Below are 15,712 nucleotides of genomic sequence, written 5' to 3' on the forward strand. Positions count from 1 at the left end.
AATGTCACTTGTGATTTTGGAGAGGTGTTTGATGTAGCTTTGCAAGAGTCTGACGCAGAGCATACACAGATTAGGACGCTATAACGCAAAAACATACCCTGGTGGTAGTCAAGTCTTATCCGATGTTACTGTATTGCACTGGGTCTGGAACAATATTGCAGCTGCGTCTTAAATGAAGTGTAATTATGAGATAAGCGTTTCACTTGTCTGCACTATTTGGGACCATTCTCCAGAAATGTTCACATATCTGCTGGTCAGGCAGTCAAGCTGGCCTAAATAATGTGTATTGACCTTGGGGTGAACTAGACCTGTTATACACACTCGTTATTGTTCCTATAGTTTAGTCGATGATCGATATATAGCAATGTCACGTACAATCTGTGTATTGCACAGAATATATCCATTACAGCATCCATATTCCATAGTTGGGCAGTACAGTATAAAGACTTATTCTCACTTTACATTTATACGATGAAGCAATTTCACCCTATGTGATTAGAATTATTTTCTTTTATAGCATATATACGGTACTCATACGTTACGTCAACTGACTGATTGATTGATTATCACGTTTTTGTAATAAATGTCTTAATTTCATGTCAGCAGTGGAAAACATTTTTTGGTGGTTAATCATTATAGGTACCACTAATGACCAGCAAGTGTCGCAGTTGAGCCAGTTTACTGACACCCTTGTATCAGCCTCCAGCAGACTCTAGACTAGCTCTAGATTAACTTGAAGCCTGTAGCCAATCCTGTTCTCTCTGTAAATGTGTGCACATATAGACACATGTATATTTAAAGTATGAATTTATCAACGACAGCGAGCACTATATAAACACAGCAAAAGAACAATCAGCTTATTAAAATGAACCTCACATCAAACTGTTCACACCATTGATGGTGGAGGAGTCATGCAAAACTACTCAGGATTCAGTGTATGTTTGACATGTGGCTTAGTTTTTTCCAGAATTACAACATGGAAATATGCAATTAAGACAGTGACGTAACCCAGTTTACCCTGTAGTTCTAAACTATGTGGATAGGGATGCATTTTTTAGTTGACTCTATGCACAAAGGATGGATTGTAAAAATGACGTTTAAGTGCTGACCTTCAGCAATTTCTGATCATTGTAGCACTTCATCTCTTTTTGTCCTTTAGGGTTAAAATGCTAAAATGTCTACATGGTACATTGGAAGTGAGTGCTTACAACTTCAGTAAAGTTAGCACTTTCCTTCCACAGTCGTAGTTCAACATACAATGTTTAGTTTTTCAAGTTAATAGTTTGTAAAAGTGCAAGGAAGGGTGGCACAGGAGGGAAATTCTCTGGTCAGCGCTGTTGACTGCAGCGGAGGAGGCAGCCTGAAGTCCAATGTTATCGCCACAGTTTTGAATGTGTTCTGCTACAGATTGTTGTGACTCCGCCAGAGGGCCAGCTGTTCCAGCTCCTGACTGTGTGCAGACTTATTACCGTCTGGAATAAGGCTGATAACTGATGTTTTGTCTGCAAAGTTCAGAAGCTTAATAAACTGGTCTCCTAGGGTGTAGTCAGTGGTGCAGAACAAGAAAGACAGTGGGGGGATCACACATCACTGTGGGAAGCCAGTGCTGACTATCCAGGTAGTGGATACGAGTTTCCCCTGCCTCATCAGCTGCTTCCATGTATCAGGAAGTTTGCAATTCACTGACAAATAAAGACTGGCAAAGTCAGCTGGCTAAGTTTGGACTAGAGGACATCTGGGATGATGATGTTGAATGCCAAGCTGAGGTGTGCAAACAGAATCATATGTCCCTGGAGAGTTGATGTTTTGGTGGATTTGATGCCTTATTTACTGCATCAAATCCACTGATGTTGGATGATGCAAGCAAATTCCAGGCAGTTCAGCAGGACTTTTTTAAGGTGGGTTAACATTGGTTGGTCAAAGACATCAGAGTGACATGCCTAGTCCTGTGATAGAGGGGACACACAGCTTCAGAGATGTGTTGAAGATATGAGTAAGAATGGGGAATAGTGGAAGAGATGCATCAATAAGTTACAATTACAATTAGTTTTAATGTTGTGCACTGAAAATTCTAAGTAGTTAACCTTGTTTAAAATTAACCTGTGAGTGAATGAGTTGTATTTTGTGTTAACAAAGGTATAATATAGTGCAGTACACTTACATTTCAGTTTGACTTGATAACTTACTTTAAATGTACCATTTATTTAATATTGATTACTCAGAATTACCATTTCAAACAATAAAGTAATATCTAAACAACACATTTATTTAAGTTAGGCCAACTGATGTGACATTTCCAGAAGCTCAGAATTTCTGTTGTATGTTTACTTGATCAACAATGAAGTTCATTTGTAAAATCATGCAAGTGCTTGCCTTGAAGAGACCAACGACTGCAGCTGGAAGGATTATAGCCCATGCCTCCTCACAGGGCAGTTTCAGTTAAGGGATGTTGATAGGCTTTCTTGCACAAACTGCCTGCCTCCTTCCAGAGCATATGTATAAGTTAGGACTTGGACAAAACATTAAATTTCTTCTACTTTCATTATTCTTTGGTAGAACAACTGGGTGTTATTGTCTTGCTGGATGATCCACTTTCTGTTGTTCCTCACTTTATGGCTTATACCTTCACATTTTCCTGTAGAATTTGCTTCATACCTCTCGCAATGATGGCAAGCTGTCCTGATTCAAGGACAGCAAAGCAGGCCCAAATCATGGTAAAGCCACCACCATGTTTAACAAATTAGATGTGTTATCCCTGAATGCAATATTTAGTCATAGCCAAACACAATGCTTTTCATTTTAGCTAAAATGTGCTACATTAGAAACACATTTTTCCAGTAGCCTTTTGGCTCAACAACAACATTTCTTTTTGGAAAGTTTTGGTTTTCTCTTTGCAATTTTTTCTGATGGTTGAATTAAGAAAAACTGATATCACCACCACAAAAGAGACATTTCTTAAAAGTTACTCTGTAGTTCCTTTTTGTGTCCCAGACTTCCAAATAACTACTTTTACAATGTAACATTTTTACACTGTAGTATTTTTATTTTTACTTTACTTGTAGAGCAATTAACTGTAACTGTACTACTGAGAATATTTAGATCCAAACCAGAAAACTTCAGTCAGTCAGTCATAACACAAAAGCACAAAAGCACAAATCTTTGCAGAATACATGTTTTATATAGAGTGCACATTTCTATGCATTCATTATATATAAGCTGTGTCTTTTAATTTGATAGCAAAGTGTATCTAATTCATTGTTTCCTTTTACAATAAATGGTTTCTAAAGGTGCAAACAGTGACTGTTTTTCATTTTATTTTAATCTCTATCTTCAAGGCTAGTTAGCTATAAACAAGTGTTAGTGTGACCAAAGACATATGTCTTTGTGCATCAGGGTGTGTGTATTATAAAATTGCCCCATCTGATACTTCCTTGATACAAACATGCAAGTTTATGATTGCGATATTGGAGACTGTCATTTGTTTCGGACACAGGCTTTTCATAATGATTGTAAAGTTTAAAAGATTAACAGGGCACAGACAAACATGCCACACAATGCTTTCTCCTCAGTGCTAGCTCCTATTTGTTCAATGTATGTCGTCTGATAACATCAGACAACATCTGATAACATTATGAGAAGATTCATTGTGTCAAAAGCTCTGAAAAAACATGGCCAAAAGGAGCTTAATGGCCAAATAATAAGTTGACCTCATTATATTACCATGTCAGGTCACCATTACCATCAGATGGTACAGAGATGAACTCATTTAATTTAACACTTAACTTTGATGGATAAAAATACATTCTTTCTCATTCTTATTCAAATATCACAAACATAAATAGCAAATAATTCCCACAATTATTTGGATTCTTTTCTTGAACACAAGCAACCCAATAATAATTACATAATTAGTTGCATAAAACTAGGGTTTATAAAAAGAAATACTACAATAATAAGAATTCCACCGTTGGCATATCTCTCTGTTGGGGAGTTGTTCATAGTTTAAGTTCAAACTGTAATTCAGTCACTTACCAGTAGGACAAACATGGCAAATACAGGTCAGTAGCACAAACGTCCGGGAACTGCAGCTGAACCATGCGCTTGGCAAATCCCTGTGGGATCAATCGAGGGCCGAATGTAAAAAAATAATATTACAAATAACAATATTTTTTATTCTATTACATATGTTTGTGATACTATAATTTATTATATCGGGTTTATTTGTGCTGTTATTCATGTAAATAATGTGAGCAGTTAGACTCGGGGGACGATCCCTTACTCCTATTGGTCGCGATGATAACTGACATGCCTATCATCCAATCACAGCCTTTTCCGGTGAACGCCTGCTTCCAATCTGCATGAGTTATGTAAATCTGCGCCGAAGTTTCCTCAGCAGCACCACTCTAAGGTAGTAGCATTAGGCTCTACAGATGTTTCATTTTCACTTTGATTAGCAACCTCAGGAAGGTTTTGATAGATCAGCCACGCCGACGAATTCCTTCTCCACCATAAGGGACAGAAGTGAAACGTGCTCGCCATGTTTGCGCCAAGAGGTTTGCTTTAACCGGTAATTAAAGCTGATAGCTAACTGCTAACAGCTAGCATAGCCATCTAACGATTTCGCCGGTACAGGCGGACCTCTTTGTCTGACAGGGGAAGGCGTGCTCTTTTGTTAAGCCTTTTCCTTTGTCCATTTGGGAAAGGGGAACTGTTGGGTCAGGGTTTCGCAATTATCTGCACTTCTGAAAGTACTTAAAAAAAAATGCAAATCGCGAAAAAATACTTCACAGAAGGCCTGATTCAGTTAACGATCTTACTCAGTCTGGTTGGAGTTCGTGTGGATATCGACAGCTACTTAAGCGGCTATTATACGCCTCTGATAGATATCAACTTGGGTCCCAGCTCAGCCTACATCCAGACACCTTTTCATATATTGAGAGACGGATACGGTGTGCACCCAAAATGTCCCGAGTTGGACTATTTCTTTGCAAGTCGCCGGCTACTAGACGAGGTGAGGAACCTGGGCTCCCCGCGGTTCCCCACACAGTTGAGCGCATGGCTGGTGCACCAAGTGTCTGCCGTTGACAAGGCTGAGTGTGGGCCTTCAACCAGCAACAGCACTGACACCACCACAGAGCTAGAAAGCTCCGGGGACGAAGCCAGGGATGACTGTGAACACCTGCCAGACAGTGACCAAGAGGTTCGTCAAACGACCCCTGAACAGGAACAGGAACAGGGGCCTTGTACCACTGGAGCGTTTCTTAAACAGGCAAGTGTGCATCATAAAGCTGAGCAGACTTTGCTGCTAATTGACATGAATTTAAAAAAAAAAAAAGCTTGGCTGCCAGAATGAAAACATCCTCCGTGGTTAACAAAACAGCTAATGCTATCACTAGCTATCTAGCAGCACCAACCCATGTTATAAAATAATGTTGATCCAGCAACTTATTACGTTGTAACATTTCCTTGTGCACCAGGGAACAAGAGAAGATGTTGTGATAACCTGTTGGTGACACTGGACATGTGCATTCTTTTTGACTTTGTATGACTCTACTATGGCAGTGTTTGCATTGATGCAGGTGACATGCATACATAATCATTATTGGAATTTGCTAACTCAGTTTTAATCGTGCTTAACTGGTGCACTGTAATTGTTTTCTATGAACAGTTTGGTTTGATGTAAGGCGTCACAAGTATTTCGCTACCTGTCTACTGCACCTGTCCCCCATCACTAAGGAAGTTGTAGCACAAAGCCCTCTCTCTTTAGTTGGGACAATAGAAATAACTTCATTAATAAGACCCAGGACATTTGATCACTAGTTTGTAAAGAGGTTCATCAACTTGCTGTTTTTAAAAAAACATGCTTTTTTTATACTCTGTGCCCTCTTTGATCTATGACTGTGATTATAATTTAAAGACTATAATCGCGCACACAAACGTCTACATTCAGTTCTTTTAGTGATCTGGTTTTTCTAGATAAGGGTAGAAACAGCTGCTTGGTGAATGTTACGTCCTGAGGGCAGTTGATGTTGCCAATGGTGTAACTGTATCCCTTGCTTCGGATTCAACCGCCAACTGTGGGGTTTCAGAGGTGGAGAAGTGAGGCTTAGACCCACACCATATTTGCTTACACAAAATTGGTGGTCCATTCATGAATACTACCACCATACTATGGTTTTTATTCATATGGATAGTGTGATGTTGACACATCTTATTATTTACTACTGCCTATTTTGCAGTACAAGGTAGGGCTTAACTACTTGTAGGACAAGATGTGGTTTGCGGAAATACAATATTTCAAAAGAGAGGACTACAGCTGTAGTCATAGACTAGAACTATCTGCATTCACTAAGCAGGTCAAGCTGGAACAGCTTCTTCTCTAGAAGTCAACAAGCTCAGACACGGCAGAACTGGTGTAGCATATACTCTTATTTTTGCCTCTGGCATTAATGTACAAGTACATGATTCACCAATCATTATCTTTTTGAAACCCAATACACATAATTTTAGAGAGCAGGCATGGCAAATAATAATCTGATCCTGTGTAGTAATAAAAAAGTAAAATATTGTGTCTATGGCAGACAACTGGTGACCCACATTAAATTATGTACTTGATGTACCAAGAGTGTCTTACAACAGGGTTAGGCCATCTCTGGGTAATCAGTCTGTTATTATATAGAAAGACCCTTTTAATGGTTTAGGCCCAATTCAATTCATAAATATACTAGCCCACATACATACAGGTCACAGTTGGCAGGACAATAAATGCTGCTGAAGTTATTTCTGGAGTTACAACAACTGCTTTACAAAACAAACCTTTAAGTTCTTTGGATGCAAGCTAACAAATCCATCATCTGGAAGTTAAGTCATGGCAACTGGAGTCATGGCTACTTGGGTAAGTAGTGAAACATTTCGACCTAACAAGAAAGAAGTCCAGTTGCCATGATTCAACTTGCAGATAACTTCACCTGAATGACTAAGAAACATCACAGAAACAGGTTTCTCAATTTTGTCTCCCCTTTCTCTTTACCTGCCTTACTTTGTCATACCAGGAGAGTGATGTTCAAGTTAAAGAGGAGGAACCTGCTGCAGTTACCCAGCTGGCTCACAGTTCCACACTGGAACAAGAAGTATGATCCTGTTTGTTGCTTTATACTCTTGAAAATTTAGCACAAATCAGTTTTTCTTTTCTGAAAAGTAAATCTAATCTACAAACTACAGCGGTTGTCAATATATATAATGTACATTTAGAATTTACAGTTATGTGAGATAAAGGACATTGTCACTTGACTTCATCACTCACGTTATGCTAGTCTTTGACAACACAATGTTAGTAACACATGTAAGATTAGAACTGTTAAAGCACAATAATTACTGTGTCATAAAGGGAATATCTTTATATGTTAGTTAATTATCTTAATAATCTATACAGATGGGTTTTAAAGCATCTAAGAATACAATTATTGCCTTGTTAACTTTCCCCCTCACACTTCCATACTGATACAAATACTGTACTAAAATTTAATTCACATTTGAGGCATAACCTTTGTAACATTTTTATTAATGCTTTATTAATCCTTTGTATTTTTTTAAATTCTTTTTCAGAATTTACTAGAAAGCATCCCAGCACTTTCTGACCCACCACGCCACCATTTTCCCACAGTCGATATTGACCAGCATTGGAGCAGTTTACTTTCCCTGTCTGTCACTGACCTTGATGTAAGTTGTCTTGTCATGTTCATTACAGATGCCTGATAATTACATAAAGCTTAATGACGTTTCTTTAAACGTTCTAATGCATAGACTAGGGAAAGTCATTATGTTACTATGAATGGTTTGATTGTACCAATATGATCTGGAATATGGTAAAATATATGTCTTATGTGTAGGACTTGGACTCACTTGTTACGGACACAAACATCAGCGCCATCAGCCAGGATGTCAGTTTGCATGATGCTATGGTAGCAAACATGGGAGCCTTTGGTGTCACATCAGAGAGAGCTGAGTCCGGACGAGTCACTCAACAACAAAGAAACTACTTCCGGCTAGAATCCACAGGCTCCTCACATTCAGACGCTTCACCGGGGATGGCTCTAGGACTGGCTGCTCTCCCGTTTGCTTCAGTATGTAACTTAACCGGAAATGTGTGTGCATCGCAGAGTGCACTGGGCGGCTGTCTTGATGAGGCAGTGTTTGACCAGATCAATCAGCTAGGTTTGGAATGCCTGGACACCCAGCTGATGGGTTGTTTGCAGAATGGAGACCCACAGGTCCTCGAGGACTTGGACTCTGACTCTGGCCTCTCCCTGGAGAGCAGCTGTGGAGGTCCAGTTTCCCCAGGTTGGTTCACATCTCTACATATACATATTTATACTGCATGTAGTAAATAAATAGTTTTCTGTTCATATTAACACAATCAATAATACGCTTAACTCTTCATGCAATCAGGGTCGTCTGACATGTCATCATCATCATCATCCAGCTCATACTGTGATGATGAGTGTGGAGCTACAGGCTACAGCAGTGAGGTGGATTCAGTCCCTTCAAAAGGAATCATGGACTACACCACATCATGGTCACCTGTTGATCTGAGTGAGAGTGTGTGGCATGACCACAGCTACTCATCTACTGCTTTCTTCAGTCCCCCATCAGTAACATTTTCCCACAAAGGCATCCATGAGGAGCCTTTCAGTGATGACAGTGGGGCAAGATCGGAAGAGAGGGAGCTGAGTCGAGATGAGCTGCGTGCCCGTGCCATGTTCATCCCATTCTCTGTCCTGCAGATTGTCAACATGCCTGTGGAGGAGTTTCTGGAAGTTCTTGACAGTCACGGTTTCACCCCAGAGCAGGTGGCACTCCTGAGGGACATCCGCAGGCGGGGGAAGAACAAATTGGCGGCACAAAACTGTCGCAAGCGCAAACTAGATGCCATCACAGGGCTGCAGGAGGAGGTGGAACAGCTGCAAGCTCAGAGGGACAGGTTACTGAGGGAGAAACAGCTAACAGCCAAAACAATGGGTGCTGTGGGCCAGCAGATCGAGCAGCTGACCAGAGATGTCCTTGCCCGGCTGAGGGATGAGTCAGGACAGCCCTTGAACCCAGAAAGATTCACCCTGCAGTGCGGGGCTAATGGAAGGGTTGTAGTTCAGCCTGTAAGGCGGCCTGCTGTCTCAACGTCAACTGCGAACAAAACAGACAAAAGAAAAAAAGAGAAAAAGCAATAATGCATTGTTGCTAGCTGAGACTTTAACTTTCAGGTGTTTGGAGATTGCTGAAATTTCTTGCCTGACTCTGGTTATGGGATCTCCTTTTGTAACGGTGCGTGTGGATTCACCACAATGGGAAGCCTAAATCAGCAAAAACTGCAAAAGGAAAAGACAGACTTGACATAAATAAACATTTTCTGTAAATAAAATGTGGAAAATGTAGCGTACGCACTGGACATTATTTGCTTATGAAAGATTGATGGGGCACCAAAAGTGGTTTAAGTTAACAGCTAAACTGCAGGTTATTCGTCTTTCTTTGTGCCTGTTAAGATTCATTGAGTTTTATTGTTTTTGTTTGTTTTTTTTTTTTTTTACAAACAAGCATAGAGACTAGACATGTCCAAAAATCAACATGTCCAGAAGTGTTAATGGATACAAATCTAGGAGGAGGACTCTATTTTCTTTTAATCTTCCCTCTCACTATTTGCCTATCCAATATAAGGAAATGGTTTAAACATTGTATTTATTAAAGTCTCTGAGGTTCCTTAACATCATGAGACTGTCAAGAGCAGTATCTTTCTTTCATACTGATAAAGTTAAAGTGGTAAAAATAGTGGGAGATTAACCATCTAAAATTTACAGGTTTCTTTAAGATATTTGAGGTTGTGTGTGATGAGCAGAAATTTGAACTGAATTGTTAAAAAAGAGAGATCTTTCTTGTTTTTCCCCTGTGTGTTGATGACCTACAATATACCAATGATTAAACTGACAAGGCCTTAATTTGCTTTTGATAAGTGTTTGGGTTGTGTGTGTGTGTATACATGAGCCACATATGCACATAATAAAATGTGTTTATAAGGCTGTCATTTATTGGAAAGCACAATTATGTATCCCCTTGAATTTTGAGTAGTTTATTTGACAAGAGTGTGTTCTACCTCAGGCCTTAGTTTGTTATTATTTTAGATTTTGGTTTAAAAAAAAAAGTTTTTTTTTAGTAACTTGCACTAGCTAAAAATCCTCTATTAGTAAAAATGCCCTTAATATACTAATGCCATCCCATATTTAAAAAAAAAAAAATCACTAACTAGTTAATAGAGGAATTCTGTTTGGATGTTTTGCTTTACATATTGGGAATTATCTGAGAATGAAATGCTTGATACAGATTGCCATGTTACTCATTCCCACTGCTTTTTACTGTCAGCTAAGTTAAATTAAGAAAGGTGAATAAATTACTTTCTGAACCAACTCAAGAAGAATTTCCCATCAGTTCAACACAAATTTGTATTTATTATTAGCTTGAATAAGGGTTGAAGTTTGTATTCATTTGCATCTGTTGGTTGCTGGGGGTAAATGTTTCTTTTTGGTTGGGGGTGATGGGGTTTTACATTGCAGACATTGTTCTATCTGATTAAAAACAACGTCTCCATGTCATTCTTCTTTCTTTCTCGATTAGCTGCTCCCTGTCTGAACACACGATCAAGTTATACCTTGGCTTACTAATATTAGGGGGCTTTTTGAAAAGTTATGCATACCATCACATTTTGAGAAATAACGTGCTCGAGCATCCCAAACTCCAAATAAAAGAGCAGGTCATGTTTGGAGGTATTTTATGTTTCCGCATTTGAAAGGTGAGAGCAGAGCGAAAGGGACGCGTTTCCCTTCCAGGCCTCCGTAGAAGCCCCGCGATTAGCTTGGCGCCCGTCCTACACAAAAGATAGAGAGGAGGCAGACCGCGTGGCGAAGAGGCATCTTTCAATCATACCTGTTCTTTAAAGGGTACGTATGCAGAAATAACGCAACGGTAGCATCATACAACACTTAGCAAGCAAGTTCTCAATTGTTCTGTTTTACGAGCTGCACCTAGTGGCCAACGGAGTTTGAGCTACGCAGAGTGAGTCATGAAGTTACCCCAACAGCTAGCGGTAACGTTAGTCATACTGTTGAAACCTGCTTAAAAGAGGGTTGTGCCAGTGTATGCTAATGCATTGCATGGTAAAGTCGTGTTAAAGTAAGCTAAAGTTAAAAGCACGAACGTCTATTTTGAGGATTTAGTTATATTTCCTGTAAATGTTCTTTGAATGTTTTTAGCTTGGCTACATTAGCATGATCCTACGCCTCCTTAACGCTAGCGCTAACTGTTAACATGTAAAAATGACTGGAGTGTGCTTTAAGTTGTGTCTTCACACTAACGCATTTAACTTTGCACTGCAGGTGTCCTAGTAAATGTTCTGATACTCGGGCCTAAAATGATTTCAGCTACAGTTAGCACGCTGGCTAGTCTGCATGACTAACCTTATCTCCTGGCCAGTTTCCAGTGTATTTTGGGCAAAGGCCATCGACCTGTGCGTTGTACTCTTCGCTTGAGGTGGTGTCATCAGCTCCATCATATGTGGCGACAATGATACATGTGGCCAAAACCTAAAAAGTCTCATGTTTGTCGTTTCACAGCACAAAATGGGCAAGAAGCAAAACACCAAGAGTAAGAAGGATGCTCAGGAGACGCAGGATGAGCCTGAAGAATTTGTTGTAGAAAAAGTACTCGACCAACGTGTTGTCAATGGAAAAGTAGAGTTCTTCCTGAAGTGGAAAGGATTTACAGAGTGAGTTGCCTGGAACACCCGCCCCCTGCAGAGCTGGAAGTGCTTCCCTGGTATGGGGTTGTGCTGTGCTTGTGTCCGTAGTCATTATGGTTGCATGAAGAAACTGCAGTTATGCATTCAAGCTTGTTTTTAAAGTTATTCATAGTGTTGGCATCTCTCTTAATGGAAATCTGTGTCAAGGGATATGTAGAAATGCAAATGTTGACGCCTCTCTTCTACTCTTATAGTGCTGACAATACTTGGGAGCCTGAAGAGAACCTAGATTGTCCAGAGCTGATCTCTGCGTTTTTGGAATCGCAGAAGAACATTAAGGAGAAACCAGCTCCCGTTAAAAGGAAGGCATCAACAGATGAGCCAGAGACTGATGCTAAGAAGAAAGATGTGGTGAGTTCACTAATAATCTCCAATACAACTCCAACCAGTAGTTTGTTTGAGAAGTGGGAATGCTTCACACATGTATTATTTCTGTAGTTCATAATCAAGCTTCTTGCTTGAAAGCTCACTCAAAACTTTCACATGATCCATGTCAAGACCTGTACAGCCATAGAAGCTGGAGAAAAGCACCATCATGATTATATCACAGCGTTAGCTAGAGGAAAAACAGGAAAACTCAAAGTGATCATATTCACTCCAGGCTGCATAAATTACCAAAAATGCTATAAGTGGGTGCCAGAATCAAAGGCATAATAGTTCTAGCTTGAAGTTTTATTTTATACCAGCTGCTACTGATGTTTAAAAAAAACAAAAAAGCAAAGACAATTGAAAAATTGTATTAAGGCAGTAATCAAAAAATGTTTGTTTGTGGTGCACACTTCATATCAGGTGAAGATAAATATTGTCTGGATATGTATTTATTGTGGATATGTGGCTAAAAGTTTGCTGGGGCCACCCAACATTAATCAGAATAGACAAACTCCGTGTAAAAGGAAATTGTTAACTTACTTTAGCTAATGTGCTTTGAAAGTTAAGATTGAAATCATCTAACGTAACATTATTCCTTTTAAGGTTAGTCGTTTTTTGGCACAAATCCGACTACAACAGGCAATATTTAACCTTACCTGATGTGAAGTTTGCACTGAATATTTTTGGTGATCACACAAGACTGATCAGTCTATTATCTTATATTTTTTTTCTGGCAGCATCAGTTGGCATAGGATTCAACTTAAAATTAGAGCCAAAATATTGTGGCATCCATCAATACAATAAGATGACATCTGTAAGTTATGTAGTTGTAGGCCTCTAATGTTTGGCCACAGTAGGTCATCATATAGTGATTGTTTAATGGTCTGGAAATCTGTTCCCATTGCTTAATGTTAACTTTTCAACACTTCCCATAGAGTGAGTGACCGTACATATTTAAATAAAATTGTATTTTGTTTAGTCATTGTTCAAATATAGGCCAACAAATAGTCAGTTTCAGCAAACATGTTGATTTCCCTCCACATATGCCCTGTCCACCAACATATGTCACAGTGTCTCTTAACTGTAAAAGGGTCTATACTGTCTAGAAAAGAAATACATGAATCACTGTCTGAGTTTTTGTTTAGGCTCAAATGTTTTGTCGTTACAACTTACAGACTGAGAAACCACGTGGCTTTGCTAGGAACCTTGAACCAGAGCGCATCATTGGTGCAACAGACAGTAGTGGGGAGTTGATGTTCCTGATGAAATGGTGGGTACAACACTATTCCCATCAGTAAAACCATTATTAGTTTTGCTGATACTGTAATTTTGTTGCATCAACTTTATTGTTACAGAAACCCCCACCCCTAATTTAGTTATATAATGAAAGTTTTTGACGTTTTCCCCTCTGTGCCATTTTTCTGTAGGAAAGACTCGGATGAAGCAGATTTGGTCCCAGCTTGTGAGGCAAACACCCGCTGCCCTCAGGTGGTCATTTCCTTCTACGAGGAGAGACTGACATGGCATTCTTGTCCAGAAGATGAAGCTCAGTAGACCCTTGTAGCATCTATTCCCTTTTCCTCAGGACTGAATTTTCTCCTCTGACTTGCTGACTTGTTGTTTTAGCTGTCTTAGTTATTTTTTAAGACGTTTCAAGACTCTAATTGTATGGCAAGGAGTGCTACATTGTTGTACATATTAGCTGAACTGATTGTGAGAGAGCAGGTGATGGTGTTGTGATATAAGAAATTATTCTTCCAGTATCACTATGATTAATGTAAAGCCATATGTTTTGATTAAACTCACCACTGCATGTGTTCATAGCTGGTCACATTTAGTAAAGTCTAAATGAGGTGTTACTGTCAAGTGTTTATTCACTTCATGAATCACCATGTCAATCTCATAAGTTCCTAGTTTGTTTGTTTTTTTTGTTTTTTTTCTTTCCACTAATCTTTTGTTCAAAGTGCATTTTGTATACGGTCTGTAAATATTCTTTGAAGTTCTAATAAAGGTTTTATGTGACCAAATTTAGTTGCAGCCCTTTAAGGAGTTTATGAAGCGGTGTTCGATAAAGGTTACAGTATATTTTTGTGGCTCAGACAAAATATGATTACTGTAGTTAATCAGCGTAACAAGACATGAATATACTTCGTTTTCTAAATATATACACATTGTCCTACTGTGGCATTGCTACTTTTGATTAAATAATTTCCAAACCAATTACACCTTTTAGTATCATCAAACTCAGTGCTTCACCATCTCTAACGTCTGACATTAGCAATCAGCAGCCATGTCAACAGGTGGCAAGGCTCCTTCTGCAGTGGTGCAGAGAACACACCACTGAAGTCCACAATGAGGGAGCAAGCCAGCTTTAGTGGCCAAAACAAACAAAATTATATAGTAAATTTTGTTTAACAGAATATTTGGAAGAAAACCCTGAGGACAGGAAGAATATTTTTATTTCTTAAATCAAAATAAAGTTAATTCCACTAGTATTTACAAGCAGAATGCTGGGTGATCAGACTATCTGCGTGAATAAATGTGGCTGACGACTAAATGTATATGTTATGCGATACTTGGCAACTTAATGCTGGATTAAAAGTGAAACTAAACACATAGGTGGTGGTTTAAATTAACCACAAAGCAGCAATGATATACCCCTAGATAAACATTGGGACTGTTTTCTGCTATACTGTTTTTTGCAGTGTCAAACTCTCTGCAACAGACTGTGTCTTGTAAAGGACATAAATTTGGAAGCCACATTTTATTATAAAAAAAATACTAAACCGTGGTAAAACTTCAAAATGTTAAGATAACACAGGTTTGCAGTGACTTAAGTTAAGAAAGAGTTAATCCAAAAATGAACAAGATTTCCTATTAAAATACAGCTCAAATATAACTAAAGCCTGCACATGAAGACGGGACTATAAGTCATAGAAGAATTCAAATCATAAGGGTCTGAAATGTGCAGAACCTGACAGACACTGACTCTGTGTACACTTTGTTCAAGTCAAGTCAAGTCAAGAAGCTTTATTGTCATTCCAACCACATATAGTTGAAGTAGTACATAGTGAAATGAGACAACGTTTCTCCAGAACCATGGTGCTACATAAGACATTAACAAGACAGAACATGGACCTGAGGACTGCTAAGTTGTCCTAGCCACGTAAAGTGCATCCTGTGCAACCTAGTGCAAACAGTGCAAGAAAACAAAGAAAAAGTGCAGACAGACGTCTGAAGACAGTGCAAAAACAGAACTGTACTGTAAAAACGATGGTGGAAATTATGTGCAAGAACAGCAAGTTGAAATGATTTGTGCAAAATAAAGACATGTTGTGTGCTCAGTTCAGTTTGTTGTGTGTGTGTTGAGGAGCCTGATGGCTTGAGGGAAGAAACTTTTCAACAGTCTGGTTGTGAGAGCCCGAATGCTCCGAAACCTCTTCCCTGATGGCAGAAGTGTGAAGATTGGGTGTGAGGGGTGGGTGGGTGGGTGGGGTCGTCCAC

At 39.2% G+C, this 15,712-nt stretch overlaps 2 protein-coding genes across 2 annotated transcripts; both read left to right on the forward strand.

The window, feature by feature from the left end:
* The first annotated feature begins 4,385 nt into the window (after window positions 1–4,385).
* nfe2l3 (nuclear factor, erythroid 2-like 3) lies at window positions 4,386–10,451 on the forward strand. Its single transcript, XM_026347680.1, has 5 exons — window positions 4,386–5,269; window positions 7,053–7,130; window positions 7,606–7,719; window positions 7,890–8,340; window positions 8,449–10,451. Exons 1-5 carry the CDS (start codon window positions 4,763–4,765, stop codon window positions 9,222–9,224), a joined length of 1,926 nt encoding a protein of 641 aa, XP_026203465.1. The 5' UTR covers window positions 4,386–4,762; the 3' UTR covers window positions 9,225–10,451.
* Window positions 10,452–10,832: 381 nt separating this feature from the next.
* Window positions 10,833–14,249, forward strand: cbx3a (chromobox homolog 3a (HP1 gamma homolog, Drosophila)). Its single transcript, XM_026347741.1, has 5 exons — window positions 10,833–10,982; window positions 11,655–11,806; window positions 12,034–12,190; window positions 13,384–13,478; window positions 13,636–14,249. The coding sequence occupies exons 2-5, from the start codon at window positions 11,661–11,663 to the stop codon at window positions 13,760–13,762; spliced, it is 525 nt and encodes a 174-aa protein (XP_026203526.1). The 5' UTR covers window positions 10,833–10,982; window positions 11,655–11,660; the 3' UTR covers window positions 13,763–14,249.
* The last annotated feature ends 1,463 nt before the right edge of the window (window positions 14,250–15,712 follow it).

Source organism: Anabas testudineus, chromosome 11 (assembly GCF_900324465.2).
Source record: "Anabas testudineus chromosome 11, fAnaTes1.2, whole genome shotgun sequence".
Taxonomy (NCBI): Eukaryota; Metazoa; Chordata; class Actinopteri; order Anabantiformes; family Anabantidae; genus Anabas; species Anabas testudineus.